This window comes from Pimephales promelas, chromosome 14 (genome assembly GCF_988280905.1).
Source record: "Pimephales promelas chromosome 14, fPimPro1.hap1.1, whole genome shotgun sequence".
NCBI lineage: Eukaryota > Metazoa > Chordata > Actinopteri > Cypriniformes > Leuciscidae > Pimephales > Pimephales promelas.
The window spans coordinates 23,569,125-23,586,918 of NC_142782.1; the positions used below are offsets into that span (position 1 = coordinate 23,569,125).

At 37.2% G+C, this 17,794-nt stretch overlaps 1 protein-coding gene across 1 annotated transcript; it reads right to left on the reverse strand.

Moving 5' to 3' along the window:
* Positions 1-171: 171 nt before the first annotated feature.
* Positions 172-15,447, reverse strand: samd10a (sterile alpha motif domain containing 10a). The gene is made up of 5 exons (XM_039657781.2): positions 15,246-15,447; positions 11,495-11,676; positions 6,988-7,156; positions 4,528-4,668; positions 172-2,450 (listed from the first exon to the last, which is right to left on the reverse strand). The coding sequence occupies exons 1-5, from the start codon at positions 15,256-15,258 to the stop codon at positions 2,428-2,430; spliced, it is 528 nt and encodes a 175-aa protein (XP_039513715.1). The 5' UTR covers positions 15,259-15,447; the 3' UTR covers positions 172-2,427.
* Positions 15,448-17,794: the final 2,347 nt, after the last annotated feature.

Consider the following 17,794-nt stretch of genomic DNA (forward strand, 5'->3'; position numbering starts at 1 on the left):
TGGTGTGAACTCGGCTATTTTTTAATATTAAGAATATTGAAAATAGTATTTTTTTGAACTAGACTATATCTTTATAGTCCTTGATGTGAACGGCCCATTATGCCTAACTCTAAAGAATTCAACATGAAAATTATTAAGAGAATTATGAATAATTTCTGTTTACTCTTTTTATTATAAAACAAATGCACTTGCATAAATGCAAAAAGTAGGTTTCATTTTTTTGAAATGCCCTGATTTGTAGGAATGACCCATATAAAACAATTATTAGAGAAAGAAAACAAATTCTCTTTAAAAATGTTGATTAAAGTTGTGCAGGCTGACTTTATTTGAAATAAAAAGTGCACAAAACAGCTTGAGTGCAGCTTGTTTTGAGTACTGTTATCTCTAAACTAATTCCCAAATCACGCATACTCATACATTCTCAAGATAGGGTAGAGATAGGCTACTGTTTCATAATGATCACAAACAACCTGTCTTGTAAAACAGCAGGAAATATTTTTTCAATGTCAAAAACACATATGCAAATCATTATTTACAAATGCATTTGATATTCAACATTTGTGATCAATTAGAACTAGTCTATGGCTGTAGGTCTCAAGTTCTCAACCATATAAATATGTGTGAAAAAAATGCAAATGCTTCTTTTGGTACATCATGTGAAAATGTGACAATGCATTCTGAGAATGTACAATCCAGATTTAACATGATCAGCGCTGCCCGCGGGTAAAAGCACATTGTGAAATCCGAACTGTGTCTAAAAAACATTTCCCTATTTGTTTAAATGACAAAACAATTAGCTTTTCAATAAAGTAAAGATAATCCTTGAACTAGTTCATCATTTTTCAGTAGAAAACGATTGGCTAAAGTATCTTTTAAAACATCTTAAATGCCAATGCACTTCCCACAGTAGAAGAATGTTTCAGTCATGGTGTCACAACACTTACCAATCCATGTTATTGAATCAGACTCATATCATTACTACTTAAGTAAGCAATAAGGTACGAGAGGCTGTGATGTATGTTGTATTTACTCCGTTTCGAGTTGTGCCTAACAACGCCCTTTAGCCGTTACTTATTCACGATACAGCACTATCGTGAATAAAAAAATATGTATTAGTGCAACTTTGTAAAATTTCCACTAATACATATTTTTTTATCTTAAAAAATGTATTAGTGCAACTTTCATGAAGTAAAAACACTAAAAGCCTTCCTTCCGCTAGAAATAAACAGTCCCTGACCGTGAACAGAAACAACGTTCCAATGTGTAATATGCATGAAAGCTCAATTAAAAACTACGTAGGAACTGCAGTGTTGCGCAGTGGCAAATAACACCGTTGGGTGAAGCGGTCAAAGCCGTGTTTTATCATGAATAAAGCACAGCTATTGACCAATCAGAATCAAGGATTGGAACTAACCATGAGACTATTCACAAAATAATGCAGGAATACACTTTTACAAGTTGTGCGTGTCTCAAACTGCTTTTAGGTTCTCGCACTGCATCATCTTGATGTTTTGATGTGGGTTATCTGAGTGGTCTCTCGTGCAAGTGCAGACTTGAGTCTTTTTAGGACACAAAGCAGCACGTCATCTGTTTGCCCTAACTTTACATCTGTCATCTGCAATTATCAGACACTTACAGAGCTTTGTAATTTACACAGCCTTTTGTGGCCAACATTTAAGAGAGAATGCTGTTGTCATTGTCACGTGGGGAACTCGTTTGAACGCTTTTTATCTCTGTTTCCAGAAACAGAATCAAGTTAAAAAGCAAATGTATTGTTACAAGAAACAAATACCAGTTCAGCCTATAGCCAGACACAGGAAGTCCAGTAGAGTTCAGAGTACAAATGCAAGTTTGAATCATTTAGGTTCATCTATAATGTGATTTGATTCCAGCAACTCTATCAGTACATTTCGCTTAAACGACACCACAGTCTTGACGGATACGTTTGAGGGCACGTCTGGTAAGGTCACATTCCAGCAGAAAATAGTTTGTTTTCTGCGTGCAAAAGGTCTTCATAACAACACGGCTTTTGCACATTCTGATAGTGTTGCCAGATATCCAGGTTACTGTTGAACGTCTTGTAGACTTTAATCTAGATCTGAGTTTTTCCAAAATCCAGGGAGCTTTGGTACAGCCAGCTGGGTCCACCTTCATCAGATTTCGTCTTCATTTTATGATTTTTAAAGCAGATTTGGGATAGTTAAATCAAAGGGTGCACATGAAAGCTCCTTTTGTAGGTGTAATCCGAGGTGGACACCCTTTTCATAAGCATAGTGAGGATGTGGAGGCTGAGCTGTATAACTGAAACCTGTCCCCGTGTTCCAGTCCCTGACAGCTCCAGTCAAATGTCTCTGGCCTCAACCTCAATAGACATATTGATGTCCCTTCAGAGTCAGTGTGGTAGAACTGCCCCACGCATGGTTAAAGCTATGACAGGTTTCCAGATAGCCCTGGAGAAGAGAGGGACAGTGAAAGAAAATGTAGAAAGGAGAACAAAAGAATGAATGAATTAATTTAATGTGTAAAAATAACTACATATGCTCATGATGGACGAGACAATATTTCCTTTCTGGGGTTGGGTTTTTAATATAGACTACGGTTCAAAAGTTTGGGGTCAGTAAGAAATATATATATTTTTATAGAAATCTTTATTCAAAGACATTTAAAGACATTTATACTGTTCCAAAAATACATGTTTTTTGACTTTCTGTTTATTAAAGAATCTTGAGGGTTTCCACAAAAAATATTTGGCAGAATATTACGTTTTCAACATAATAAGAAATGTTTCTTGAACACCAAAACAGCATATCAGAATTATTTCTGAAGGATCATGTCATGCGACACCGAAGACTGGAGTAATAACTGCTGAAAATTCAGCTGTGCCATCACAGGAATAAAATATACATTCAAAATATATTAAAGGGGTGATGAACTGAGAAATCAAATTTTCCTTGAGCTTTTGACATCTAAGAGGTCATCATATTATAAGAATATCCTGTAAGTTTCAGAACTGAAAACGTCCTTGTTAGTCCAATAAAAGCTTTTATTGACACAGCCTCTAAAAACGACTCGTTTTTAAAAGTGGGGAACTATGACGACAAAGAGGATAAAACCCCACCCCCGCAGAAGATGATCAACGCCTGCTTCACCACGGCAGGTTTAGCCCCGCCCACCGATTCGCGCATTACACACATAAGTATCATACATGTGCATGCTTACCTCGTGATGACAAACTGGATCGCTACCGAGCAATACAGAATATTGTGCAGTGCCTGGTTGTGCAAGACAGTCGCTGCATAAGCTTCCTGTGGATTCCAATAGGACTGCATGGATAAAATTTATTTTTAATGACGTTCCAGCTGATGAGGTAAAACATCGTCGTCTGTTCGCTTCATTTCACTGAGGATTGTTTTGTCAACAAGACTGGATTTGCAGACTGATTAAGAGTAAAGAACGGTGCTGTGCCGTCTATATTGGATCTGACAGGAATATTGTGCAACACACGGACTCTGGGTTGAACATGTATGGGCGAATCCGGTTGCCATTTGACAACATAGGACGTTTTCCCCCACGTACACCGACGGGTGAGTTAAACTCATTATAATATGCAAAACTGTTCTCCACTCATAGCAGTGGGTGTTTACTTCCAAGTCTTCAGTGCGACACGCCCATAAAAACCAACTGTTTTTTAGGTAGGCTCACAACCAGGGTACAAAATAGCCTATTACTTGTTTATGTTGATGTTTTTGAATGCAAAAACCAAGCGAACGTTATAAGTTGACCTCAGACAACAATATAATAACATTTAAAAAGCCAGTTCATGACCCCTTTAAAATAGAGAACAGTTATTTGAAATTATAATAATATTTCACAATATTGTTGTTTTATTTTAAATGCAGCCGTGGTGAGCAGAAGAGACTTCTTTCAAAAATATTTTTAAAAATCTTACCAACCCCAAAATATTGACGGGTAGTATACTTGGGACTATAAACAAGAGACTAATTTTTTATAATTTTTATTTGTCACTACTGACCATTCATAAAATTAATAAGATACATATTTTGAGTGCATTGATCATTTTATTAAAAAAAAAGCCTTCAGGTTTATGCATCTAATATAACTCTAATTGTGATTAGAAAAAAATCCTGTCAATATATGAAAAATATGTATTTGAATAAGTTATTTGAATCACTTTTTTGGCTAATACCATTGAAATAGTGATCAATAAATTTTTTGTACCAACATATTAGGACTTAATATTTTTCTCACACAGTATAATTGGGTCTATACTATAGGTGGCTTTATGCTTTTGGAATGATGTCCCTTTCAAGGGCATCAACATATTGTCATCAAAAAATGTAAAACCCCCTGCACTGAAGCATTATAACACTGCTAGGGAGAGATAAATAGGCACAAATACACCAAACCCCACAACTTTCATTTTTCATTATGCAACATTATCGCTTGAGGTCATGCCACCTGCTGCAGAATCTTTCTTCCTCATTTTTGCACTTTATTCACACACACCTCTGCTTAGCAGCTGTAGGTTGCGCCCTTCCTCTTGTACTTGTAGTTGTAGAACCTGTTGGAGAAGCTCTTGTCTCAGTGTCTCCTGGACCAAACCCATCCGTTCTAACTTCTCGCCATTCAGTCTCAAAAGAGCACGACCTGACAAAGACAAATGGTCAGAAAGAGAGACAATTTCAGTAGGCATGGGCTCTTTGGAAACACACAAGCTCTGCAGCCTCTACATTATAAATGCACAGTTTTGCTGGCAGCTATAAACAAGTTACAGCATTGCAAATCCCCGTAAGGTTGTTATCGCTGTGTCCCCAGTGATCTTTGCATGTGTGACTATGGTAACATGCTGCCTGAGGCCACAAGCCGCCCCAGGTTCATTTCCCACTTTGTATCCAACTGAGCCTCTCGTGCTGTGATTCTAAACACTTCAGTCCACAGCTTTGCAGAAAAACCATTATGGCTTTATTTCATCCTCATGTTTTTTAACTCCCTGAATTCCTTTTCTCTCAATTTCCTTTTCTTTGAATCTCACCTAGCGTGTCTGTGATCTCGATGCTTTGTGTCCACCGAGAGAATAGAAGAACCTCATGGGTCCCAAGTGAACGAGATCGTGTTCAAGGAGTGAGTGGGAGAAGCAGCGCCCTATGCTGTGAGTGAGACCCTGTGACACACTCAGATATATGAGACACATATACGAGCTAGAATTCTTCAAACCCAACCAAAATAATGAAGGATATCAGTATGGCCAGCGAGTCTTAGCTTCGAGCTAGTGGAGAGACATTAGCCCATTTTCCACCAAAGCATTTTGAGAGCCGGTTCAGAGCCGGTGCCTGCGCACGAACCAGTTCTTTTTGTTTCGGCAGCCAAAGAGCCGGTTCTCGGCCAGGACTGGTTCCAAAGCGGCACCAACTCTTTGCTGGACTAGAACCGTTCTTTTACCACGTCATGCTTACGTGGGGCCTGGGGGCGGGTTTAGATGTGTTCTAAACATCTTTTTTGCCCATTGCAAAGCCAGGAGAAACATTTGCAGAAACACGATGGAGTCCGCCTTTGTAATTGTTATGCTTGAAGTTAACGCAAGCGTTTCTATTTTGTAATTTTTTTTATTGACGACATTATAAGCAAAGAAGAAAACAGTCACAATATAGAACAAATAAATGGAAATAAAAAAAGACACAAGACAGGGGTACATAACTATTCAGAAAAGATTACATACCAAACGAAAAGATTAAAAGACTTACATATTTTTAATTGTTTTTAAAGCCTTCTTGGTACACGAGTTAGAGATAATCCCAAAGTAATGTTGTACTTGCAAGCGTTTCTATCTAAAAGACAAATGGCGACGTACACAGTGACGGAAGAACGTCGTTCCCTGGGCACTCAAGTCAGTGGAAAAACAAAAAGGTTTTGAAGGGGTTCGCAAGTTGAACCAGCTCCGAACCAGTTCTTTTTTTGGTGGAAAGGGGGTAATTGGGGTGGTCGAGGGGGTCAAGGTTTGGTTGGTTAAGTATGGCCACATTTGCCCCTGCTGGTAGATGCTGAAACTACACCATCTGGCTGCATCTTTCTGCACTGATGGCCATTCAAAACTTTTCATGTATTCCAACTTAATGTTTTGGCAAACATACAATACTGCTCAAAAGCTTGAGGTCGCCATAGCCACTTCTAAACTTTGGAACAGCTTGCCAATTTAAATCAGAACTGCCCCTATGTACATTACCACTATTAAAGTTAAAAACATTTCTTTTTGATCAGTCTTATAATCTGTGATGTGTTGATTTACTGTTTATGCTCTGTTTATTCATCTGAATGTATGTTATGGTTAGGTCTTTTGTTATTTTTAATCATGCTTTATAAATCAAAATTGAATTGAATTTTTTTGGAAGCCCTTAAAATCTTGAAATTGACCTTTTTTCTTTGTTTTTCACAGCTCCGGCAAGTAGCGGTGCATGTTTATGTGGCGCGACAAGCTACAGAGTTGTCACAATGTTACAATGGCTCAAATTAGCATATTTGGCAGATTTCCAATCCTGTATATGCGACTTTCCTGTGCTTTACATTTTTCTAGAATATTGAAAATGGAGCAGGAAAGAGTCATTTCAGAGGTAATTTTAAAATTCAGAGGTTGAGAATGAAATACTATCAGGTCTTTGACAAGATACGTGTTTTTAGGAGAGTATGAGCACAGGTTGGCTGACCTTCAGCTAAAAGAGTAATGCTTCTGTCACACCATATGAGATTCAGTAGATGTGTTGGTGTCAGGAGATTGGGCTTACAGCTGAGTATGCAGTATCGCTTTTTTTGCAGGATCACTACTGTGACGTGAGACTTTACCAAGAATGTTACTATGCATAATTTCATATGAATAATGGCTTACATGTTACCATCATGTATAGGGATATAAATTATATAGAATAGCCACAATTGTTATTTTTTATTTTATTTTTTAAAAGTTGGATCGCACACCTGTAATTGCGTGGTGGGAAAACGCTTCCACGTAGGTCAAGTAGTTGTGCGGGCAGTGCTTCTTTAGCCATCTGCACACGTCCTGCTGAGACCACAGAACCACTGGCCTGGAGAGACATGGCAAGGTGGGGCTGGTGTGGTAAACAGAGTACGATTCTCCTGAACGTAACTGCAAGAGAAAGAAATAGAGCATGGTAAAGAAGAGAGAGACAGGGAAACTAATTTAAATATGCAATTCACAGAGAAGTGGATCCGAAAAACAAATCGCAAAATGTGACTGAATTGTGTGCGTCCTTCTGGAGTCCTACCATGCATGAATGCACAATTTTTTTTATATCACTATTAATTTGAAATCAATCTCTTGCACAGTAATAAAAAAAAAGAATATAAACAGATAGACATCTCTTCCTACTACTAAGACCTCTGGGAAATATACATATTTTTTCATTTTTCTTAAAATTAAATAAAAAATAACAATGCTCCGAGTCATGCACTGGTAGTGATTAAGATGGATGTTTTCATCTCACGCAGCCACCTCATTGGCCGCCTGATGGACATGGCCATGATTCTCACATTGAGCTGTATAAATTAAGGCCATTTTAGAATGATTAGCATTCGTTACAATGGCTACGCTAGTGACATGAGCCACAATAACACTCGCTTGACCTTCATCGCACACTTCCATATGATCGCAGACTAATTAGACTTATACAAAACCATCCGGCAAAGATAATTTCAGCAATTTTTTTAGCCACAGTTTATGAGGGATTGCGTAGTGACTTACAATATTATAATGTTGTTCGATGTGACACAGCATTGCAAAATGTTGTTTTCGAAAGAAATTAATGCTTTTATTAAAAGCTAGGACAGAATCAATTGATCAAAGTGACAGTGAGGCATTTATAATGTTACATATTTTTCTTTTTCAAATAAAAGCTGTTCTTTTGAACTTATTCATTAAAGACAAACATTTTCACAAACATTTTAAGCAGCATAACTGTTTTCAACATTGATGTAATAATAAGAAAAGTTTCTTAAGCACCAAATCAGCATATCAGAATGATTTCTGAAGAAGCATGTGACACTGAAGACTGAAAAAAATGCAACACATTCTGACATCACAGGCACCAAATCAAACTCTAATTTATAATATTATACATTATTTATATATTCTATTCTATTATTTCATAATATGTTGGGTCGCCATAAATTCTGGGTCCTGAAGCAAATCTTGTTTCATAAAATAACTGCGCTTTGCATATTTTCTTCCCTTTCCTTAGTGTTCCGTTTCATTAACAGTCATTTATCCTCACACAATCACAGCCCTCCATTTTCTCACTTCGCCCTCTATTTGTTTTGTTTTTCTAAGCCATTTGCAACCATCTGTACCCCATCCCTCAAGTTCATCTTCAATTTTCTTTCTCCTTCACAGTTTTTCCCCCATCTCTGCTGCTCCCTTTCTCTCTCCTCTCCCTCAGGCAACTTTCTCCTTTGTGCCTTTGCTGTGTTTGCCCTTGAGGGCAGTGGGGAATTCTTTCTTCTGCAACTGCAGGAAATCACACACATACATTCTTGCACATGCACATACATGTATGAATGCATGCACACATACAGGCTAAATAAGTGACTGTTCCACTCAGATGGTTTTGGGAGGGATGCACATCTCAACTGTCTCTAATGCTCTCTGTAGGGCATAAACACACAGAGGTTCTTGCAGATGAGAATATGAGACTATCGAGCATGTCAGTGAATGCATTTACATCTGCACCCATCTTTTTTAACTAGTAAACCATGAACATACTGTTTTTTTTTGTGTGGCTTATATATGGATTTGATTAAGTAGCTGTCAACATTTCTCAGATTTAATTCCAATTATTTATATTAAGATTATCTCTTGAATTGGACTATGACATTCAAATGAGTCTAGAGAAAGGAACACTTGAAGGTACGATGTTAATTATTTATAGAATGATTTCCATATTCACATAGACCCCAGATAATCAGTGTGAGCACAATAAAGAAAAAGAAAAACAAACCCTAACAATCAAAAATGGCCCCCAGTGCACAAATGCATACATAAGTCACTTTTTTTTTTTACTGCAAATAGTCAACTTGAGTTCTTCATTTCTTCTTTGATCTTTCTGAGATGGCATGGCTGCGGAAAGTGGCGTGCCTTGGCAAAGTTTATAGACAATAACAAGAGCACTGATGAAAGTGAGAAAACATTTGTGATAAAAGTGACATGTTTTTCTATTTTCTTTTCTTCTTTGTTAACTTTTTTTTTTCTGGGATGAGCACCACTGTGTGGTGAGATGTCAGTGAGTCTTTTATAAACTGACTGCATGGTTAAGAAAAATACTAACAAGAGTAGCTGATCTGAACAAAGCATTTGTGTATGAAGCCATTAGGGGAAGAGATCAAACAGGGCTGTTTCTCTGTCCTGTCACTGTCTGCAGGATAAGGCTAACAAGGTTCAGCATTCGTTAACGACGGTTAAATGAAGGCCCAAAAAGTTCAGAGGTTAGTTAGAATCTCATCAGCTCCTGTTTGGGGTTTTCATGAGAAATAAATTAACATAGACGTCTGATCACACCAAGCTTTTGATCATGGATTCACTTTTTGGAAAATCAAAGGCAGACACTCTGAACCTTTGCACTCTGATCCGGTTCAGCAAAATCCAACAAAATTAAACCCAAGTTTGGATGATTCACCTTAAGTCTAGTGTTCCTCTTCCAATTACTTACAACTGGCAAAAAGTAACATTTGTAAACGATTTAGATATTGCACAGGTGTTTGAGATTTGAAATAAAAATAGATGAGACAGTAAAAACAGATGAAAGATTGCCATGTTTATGCATTAAATATTAGTATATTATATATATATATATATATATATACTGTATATATATAGTATATAGCGTTCAAAAGGTCGGTATATATTTTTTTAAATAATACTTATATTCAGCAGGGGCAGTTTATATTGATCGAAAGTGATAGTACAGATATTTATAATGTTACAAAAGATTTCTATTTCAAAAAAATGCTGTTCTTTTGAAATTTATATTAAATCATAGAATCTGAAATACCTATCAGTTTCCAGACAAACATTAAGAAGCCAAAGACATTTTCATTGTGTAATTATAAATGTTTCTTGAGCAGAAAATAAGCTATTTATTTATTGCGTGACACTGAAGACTGGAATAATGCCGCTGAAAATCACAGGAATAAATTTCATTTAAAAAAAAAAGTTAATTTGATTTGTAATATTACTTCACAATACTACACTTTTTAATGCATTTTTTATCAGTTAAATGCAGCCTTTACAACATAGTTTAATTCATATTTAATCCACTAAACACACAATGTCCAAATGAACAGCACCTCTGCTAAGTTCACAGAGGAGATAAAAAAACTAATTTAGCACTAGAAAAAGAGAAATGGAAAAGAAAATGGAAATGACCACAGAACACTGGATTTGCCTTAAGTAATTACTTTTGAATACTATTAATTAAAGGCAGAACACAAACTCATTAAGATAACATTATCTATCTGAGTTTAACAAAATCAGGTTTGGGTCTAATTATTATCTGCAAACCTGTTGTAAACTCTAAGAGGAGTCTAATTGTGGGGGTGAGACTGACTTTGACCCACAAAGCTCTGCACACCCGACTAGAGGCACTTGCTTCATTAATATGCTAATGCAGAAGATCAAATGAAGTTAAAAACACACATTACGACCCATATAGCTGCTCAAATCAGCAGTGCCCATGTGACCTGAGGCCCACAAGGCTTTTTAAAGCCATTCTGTGTAGTGTTCTCTCTCTTCACTACCCTCTGGCCTAACAGCATAACTCGCTCACTTCAAACTAAAGCTTTTAGATGGCTGGAAAGAGAGAGGAAGCCTTTTGTTGCCAGTTTGCCCATCTCCACCTTTTTTAATGCATTTCTGAGAAAAAAATGTTCACACTATTAATAATGCAACAAGCAACAGCCATACATTATATTTGCACACAAATTCTCCAATCACACCTTTTAATGAACAAACTATGAAAAATCTGAAATCTGCATTGCATTAGCTCTGCTGTATAATAACTAGTTTCAACAGCCTACTTCCCTAGTTTTCACAGCTGTCAAATTCCTTTGCACTGCAAATAGTGACGTTACTAGTTTATCTATTCACAAGACCTACTCATGAATATGGTAATCAGCAATAGCAACATTTTTGAGTAGTTGGCCCAACACTGGTCTTTCACAATGTCCTCTTTTGATCAATTGCAATATCATGTGAAAATGCAGTAGAAAAAGCTTAAAAGAGCTTCAGTTTTGACACTTAAGTAATATTAATGAGATTAATGATTAATAAATCTGATACAGGAAATATATAATAAACTGCTTGCCTTTGTTCTTATCTATATTATTTAATCAGAAGAGGAGGACTCGTGTCTTTCTCATGACTCGTATTAAGATGGACTGAAGTGTTCGGTAAATATTTCCGTCTTGGTCTCACCTGCAGTCCCTCAGTTCCAGGCTGCTGCAGAAGTTTGACCGTTCGACCACCCGCTGTTTTGCGGCCGTGCCCCTCGTGCCAGGTAAGGTTTCCACCTGCACAACGACTCAATTGGTACTTAAAATCCTCAGGAAGAGCCCTGTACTCCACCGCAGGGCGACAGAAGGTAAAACTGGAGGCCGCTGCAATACGAAAAGAGAGAATTGCCATTCATTTAGACATATGCATTCCATCCTTCTTACTTGTGTTTTCATTTCCCCCTTCAGAAAGACACGGACCACTGAGATGTACAGCTTGCCTTGTGGGAGATTCAATGTTTACATTGATCAAAAATGCTGTGGTTACAGGTCAGTTCAAAGACTGGGTTTGTCATTAGGGGTTTTGGTGGTTAAGAAAGGGTTTAGGCTCAAGTAAAGAGAAAATGAAATGTTTGAAAGACCCGTATCTGCTGCGGCTGACTGGGCGGCTTGGATTCTTCCCAAAATAATACCTAAAGATACTAGTCAGCAAAGTTAATGGGAAAATTATGCATTAGAGTGTCAGAGGGTGATAAACCAGCAGATTGGTAGCCTGTGGGGTAATCTAATGAAAAGCATATGAGGCTCCAGATTTCCAGGAAGGAAAACTTAAACTTTAAGTGCTGCTAAACACCGAACGACTCGGAAACATAAGTTCTTGCTGAGCTAGACAAAACTAGCATTTGCAATTCATGATACAATTAACTGAAAACTTTTGTTGAGACCTTCCTGGTACAAAACATGCTTTAAAATACTCTTAAAATCCTTTATTTACCCTCACGTTGTTCCAAACCTGTGTGACTTTTTTTCTTTTGAAACAAAACCCAACTGACTTTCAGTTTGTAGATAAAATTTGTAAAAAAAAACAAAACAGATGAAATAGTCTGCTGAATATCTTTGTTTGTGTTCCAAATGTGTACATTTCTATAGCTGTGAGTATAAGACTCTGAAAATGTGCATATTTCAAAAAGCAAAACAGCAGACCAGCACTTCATAGTTTCGCTCGACTGGCGACTGTAAATGAGTCGGTGGGCAGTCTAAGCAGATTTTCTCCCACAAGCAGCGAGAGGCCAGTGCATTAACAGACAAAGACAGATACAGTGTGGGTATGTGCTCATTAAAACCTCACGCTTCTAATCACCACCTTAGTCTTGGTACAAACGAGTACAATCAGTCATCTCTGTGCATGGCAGTGTGCGTGTGATGGTATTATATCTGCATGTGCGTGTGTGCATAAGCAAGAGTTTATGAGAGGGAAAGACTAAGTGTGTGTGTGTGTGTGTGTTTGAAAGTGGAGGCCAGGATGAGATAAAAGGGATGTCTTTTGCTCTCGTTCCCTGCAGCCTTGCAGGCGGCTACAAAGGCCGTCCTCATCAAGAGTGTATGGGGGATGCCTGCCTGTATAAATGCATTTGGGATGGAGTCAGAGTTGAACAGTCTTTCATCGCAGGGCCTCTGAAGCAGACATTAGAGAGATGTCGCATACTGTGGCTGGGGGGTGAAAACACGTCAAGGCCTGTTAGTCTTGGACAGATGTTGTGCTTATTTGCTATATTTGTGTGCAAAAAGATGGACTCCTAAATCTAGAACAACAGTATCTCCTCTTGAAAGCTTACAATAAAGGGGAAATAGAAAAGTTTATGGCAGCACAGTTTGTATATTACTGTTCAAAAGTTTGGGGGTCGGTAAGATTTTTTAATGGTTTTGAAAGAAGTTTCATATCCTTATCAAGGCAGCAAATATTTTGAAATATTTTTACAAATTAAAATAACTGTTTTCTATTGTAATGTATTTAGGAATGTATTTTATTCCTGTGATGGCAAGTTGAATTTTCAGTCTTTAGTGTCACATGATCCTTCAGAAATCATTCTAATTAGCTGATTTGGCGCTAAAGAAAGATTATTATGAATGCTGGTATCACTTGTGTTGTTGATCCATATATTCTTTTTTTTTCAGGATTCATTGATGAATATAAAGTTCTAAAGAAAAGTATTCGAAAAATAATTTTGAGTAACATTATACATGCCTTTAATGTCCCTTTTAATTAATTTAATGTGACCTTGCTAAATAGAAGTATACGTTTTTTAATGGCATAGTGAATAATATTGTTGCAAAAAGACCGTGTATTCAAGACCATAAACAACTTAAGGATTAATGTAAGATGAATATTCAGAGTAGTGTTAGGTTTTCCAGTGTCTAAATCATAAAGAAAAAAATGTAAAAATCATATTTTTTTAATTCTGAAAAACACTAAATGAGTAACTTAGCAAAATACTCATGTTACTCTTTTCCATACTATAAAAGTAAAAGATGAAGAGTCGTTGTCAAGCTGCAAAAAAGCACCATAAATTTACTCAATATGACTTAACTCTTCTGAAGTCATATGATATGTTAGTGAGGAGAAGACCGAAATTGAACTTTTATTGCATCTTTATTTTTTTTGGTCATTCTATTAGCTTTAAATAGCACTGATCACCATTTATATTCATTATATGCAAAAAGCACCATCAATTTCTGGTCTACCAAAGAAATGTATTCAGAATGACAAACTTTTAGTTGAATTTTTCCTTCAATGAATATGTGCTTACAGCCACACTTCAATTTGCCAAAATGAAAGAGTAAATCAACCAAAGACAAATTTCTAAATTCATATTAAATTACAGATACATCATCCATGACAGTGCTTCATTCCCGAAAGCACATTATTAAATCCAGGCCAAGGTGTTTTTGTCACCTGCTGCACCCACTGGACTGAACTAACGATGTGCTCTCGTGAGAGCCAAGCAAGTTTGCCAAAGATCTCTAAACAGCATGAGGGATTTGAACTTGGGAAGGGAGTGAAACACAACATCTGTGTGAAGTAATGAGCTGCAGACCGAGAGAGAGAAAGAGAGAGAGAGATAGGTTCTTCAGATCTGTTTGGCCTCATAATCTATGCAGATAAATGCAAAAATGAATATGCAAACCATCATTAAATTGGTGTATGACACAAACTGCTCAGCAGGTAACTGGTTCATCAGAAAAGTATAGATACTCTGTTTTAATGAGATCTCAGATTGGAAAAAGAAATAAGATTGGGGTTTTCTTTTGAGGTTTTGAAGGACATGTCGAGTCGTGGATTCCCGAGCCGAATTTTGTCAATGAGAAGCCACGATTAGCCTGTGTGTCAACACCTTTCAATTAACACAACCAAAACTACAAAATGTTCACAGTAACAGATAGAGTTTACTCAAACTGCACAAAATGTCAAATTAATTATTTTTGCCATTTTACGCTTATACTAGATAGCCAGGTAAATAAATAAAAAAATATTGTTTGCAAATGACTCAAATATTTTTTTAACTGATTCATATTAAAAGGCTGACACTGTACACACTAAAGCCCCTCAAAATGAATGAGACATCATACACACATTAATTATCAGACTGCCAACCAATGCTTTAAAACTAACCATGTCACTGTGTACAAGGCAATTTTATCCTGAGTAGATGTACCTTAGGCTATATTTAAATTATTAAAAATATAAGAAATGCAAATGCCCACCTGAGTGCCATTTCAACACCAATACATTCAAATTATACCACAGGCTATTAAATATTCAAACATTTTTGAGAAATTACATTGAAAATGTATTATGGGACAACTGATAGGCTACTTCGAGTCATCTTTAGCTTGCAACGTGCGATCTAACTACTACAATAATCTTTTTGATGAAAATAAAACTAAATAATTACCGTCTACTGCCATGTCAACAAGCCAGACTCTGCGACAATGCTCCTGTTAGATTAAAAGTTGCGAGCTGAAGAGTCCCATTTCCACCCTGAGCGCACTAAAATGTGTTTCTTCAGCAGGTAGCCTACATCCAGTGTGTAGTGATCGACTCGCGCTTCACAATGTAAAATATGAGAGCAGGCTACATATCGCGCGCTGCACATTCTCACGCTGACGCCTCCCCACGCGCACTGTTCACCTCAACCACCTCTGTCATGAAGATTCTCATATTTTGAGAAGAATATAAATTAAAAAATCCATAAATAAGTAATAAATTAATCTTTATTAAATAAAGTATGCTATATAGGCTATTTAATATATATTATCAATGTATAAAAAAATAAAATATAGCTTTAATAGCAATTGTAGATGCTATTTTTTTTTTAAAAGCATGCAACAAATAAAACCGGCTTTGCTAAATTGCCTCTTTTACCTACACATTTTTTTTTTAAAAGTAGCCTAATTAAAAATGTTTATCTGTAAAACCTTTTGCTTGGCGTATTAGGTTATTTCTAATCGTTATAGTCATTTTGTCACCAAAGGGGTGTTTCGTGAGAAACTGTCGTCTGATTCTCTCTCACGTCTGTGGCAGCAGGCAAAGCCTGTAATTAGTCTGTGAACTTCAGCAAGCAGCACAATATGGGGATGCATTTCTGTGACCCATCATGCAATATATATGACCAAAGTTCGGAAATTTGTTTAATCATTCTATTGTTAGTTTATTGACTTCATAGAGTCATTGCCCGTGCAATTAGGGTACAGTAGCCTAATAATCATGTTTATTAAATGTTTATTTAACTCAAACCCCTCAAAAATGCATGATATTTGTCCTTGCACTTTAAACACTAGAGGGAGGCATTTCACCTCAATTCTCTCAGCAGATCTTTAACAAGACCTCACCTGACTGAGTTCAGCTGCTCGGTGTGCGGCGGTCCTGACGCTGACTGAGCTCCAATAGTATCTGCATCTCCACACGTTTTAGGCTATATGGTTTTAGGCCAAGCCAGGTCGGAAGTTATAAACGAACCGCACTATACTTTTTGGAAATGTGACATGAATTTTCAACAGAAATGGTCATCTGAACAGTTAAGTAAATCCACTTTTGTTCTGACCAACTAACGTTAAGTGGGAAAAAAGCATTTCAGAAATCGCGCTGATTAAATCTAACGATCGCGTAACCGTACAAATTAGCCTTCTTTGTTCTCGAATTGACAACAATTATCCTTGTTTTCGCATGGGCCCGGTTGAAGTGAAGTCTCTTTTTTTCTGTAACCACTCCGAAGTTTGCATTTTACAGCGGGTGAATCTCCAGTTGGTCACTGGTGATTGTCGTTTGACCCTTTCTGGATCCACCAACAAATTAATAAGTTTAATTATATAAAGTGCCACCGCTGTGAGAAAAGGCTATAAATCTCCACCTCCAACTTCCTCACTCACGCAATATCCAACTATACCGAGACCCCTTATTTTATTTGTTTAGGTGTGACGACGTAAAGCAAAGACATGCTCGAGTCGATTTCCCGCGGAATGGCTTGTTTTCATATGACGTCATGCCACTGCGTTGCCATGGCGTGCCGTGAAATGCAAATGGAGGACAGGAGACATGCTGTATTTAATAAGAACTACAACAAATCCTCAAAATGCCTATGTTTTGCGTAGTTTATCGTTACTTAAATCGATCAGACCACGAGGAGTTTTTATCGTGTACTAAAAGTTGTTGTTCATAATGGGGGAAATGCTAGAAATTGACCGAAAAACTCAGAAAAAAAAAACGGCTTGCAAACCCACGTCTGCGGTCGGGAGGAGCCGAATGGGAAACTGCCCGTGTGTTTGCAGTGAGCACTTCGTCAAAGGTGAGTTAATACAACTAAAGTGGCTATGTTTGTGTAATGTGTAATGTTTCCGAACTTTGTAAAGTCAAGGTTTGTCTGCAAGACGAGGTAGTTGCTGATATCTACCGCCTAGATGGCTGGAAAATCTTTCAATTCAGTTGAAAAATCACCCCTCTTCATAACATAAGGATCACATCCAACATATGTTTGATTTTTTTTTTGTTTATATCTTTCTCTTGTAATAGCGTGTAAAGTAGTACAGTGCGTACTTTCCTCCATGTTGTCCATTGCGCTCTTCATTTCCTGCCCTCCATCTGAATTTCGCGTGTCATTATAATCACGTGACTGAAACCCAGCTATTAAAAGAGTATTTAATTTTAGTTACGTTTTTTAACTATTATAATATTTCCAAGGGCAAAAACATGTACTTTAACTATTGTTTTTTTAGTCCGCTGTCACTTTAGCGCGAGGCCTCTTTGCCCATTTTATTTTATCCGGTACGACGAGAGGTGACGCGCTGCCAAGATGGCAACAGCCGACCCTGCCCACTTTAGGCTTCAAAAATGCTCTTCAGAAACCTGTGAGTGACATCACGGACACTACGTCCATATTTTTTTACAATCTATGGAATAAACACAAAACGCACGTGATAATTGTCCTGCGGTGAATCCGGCGAATTG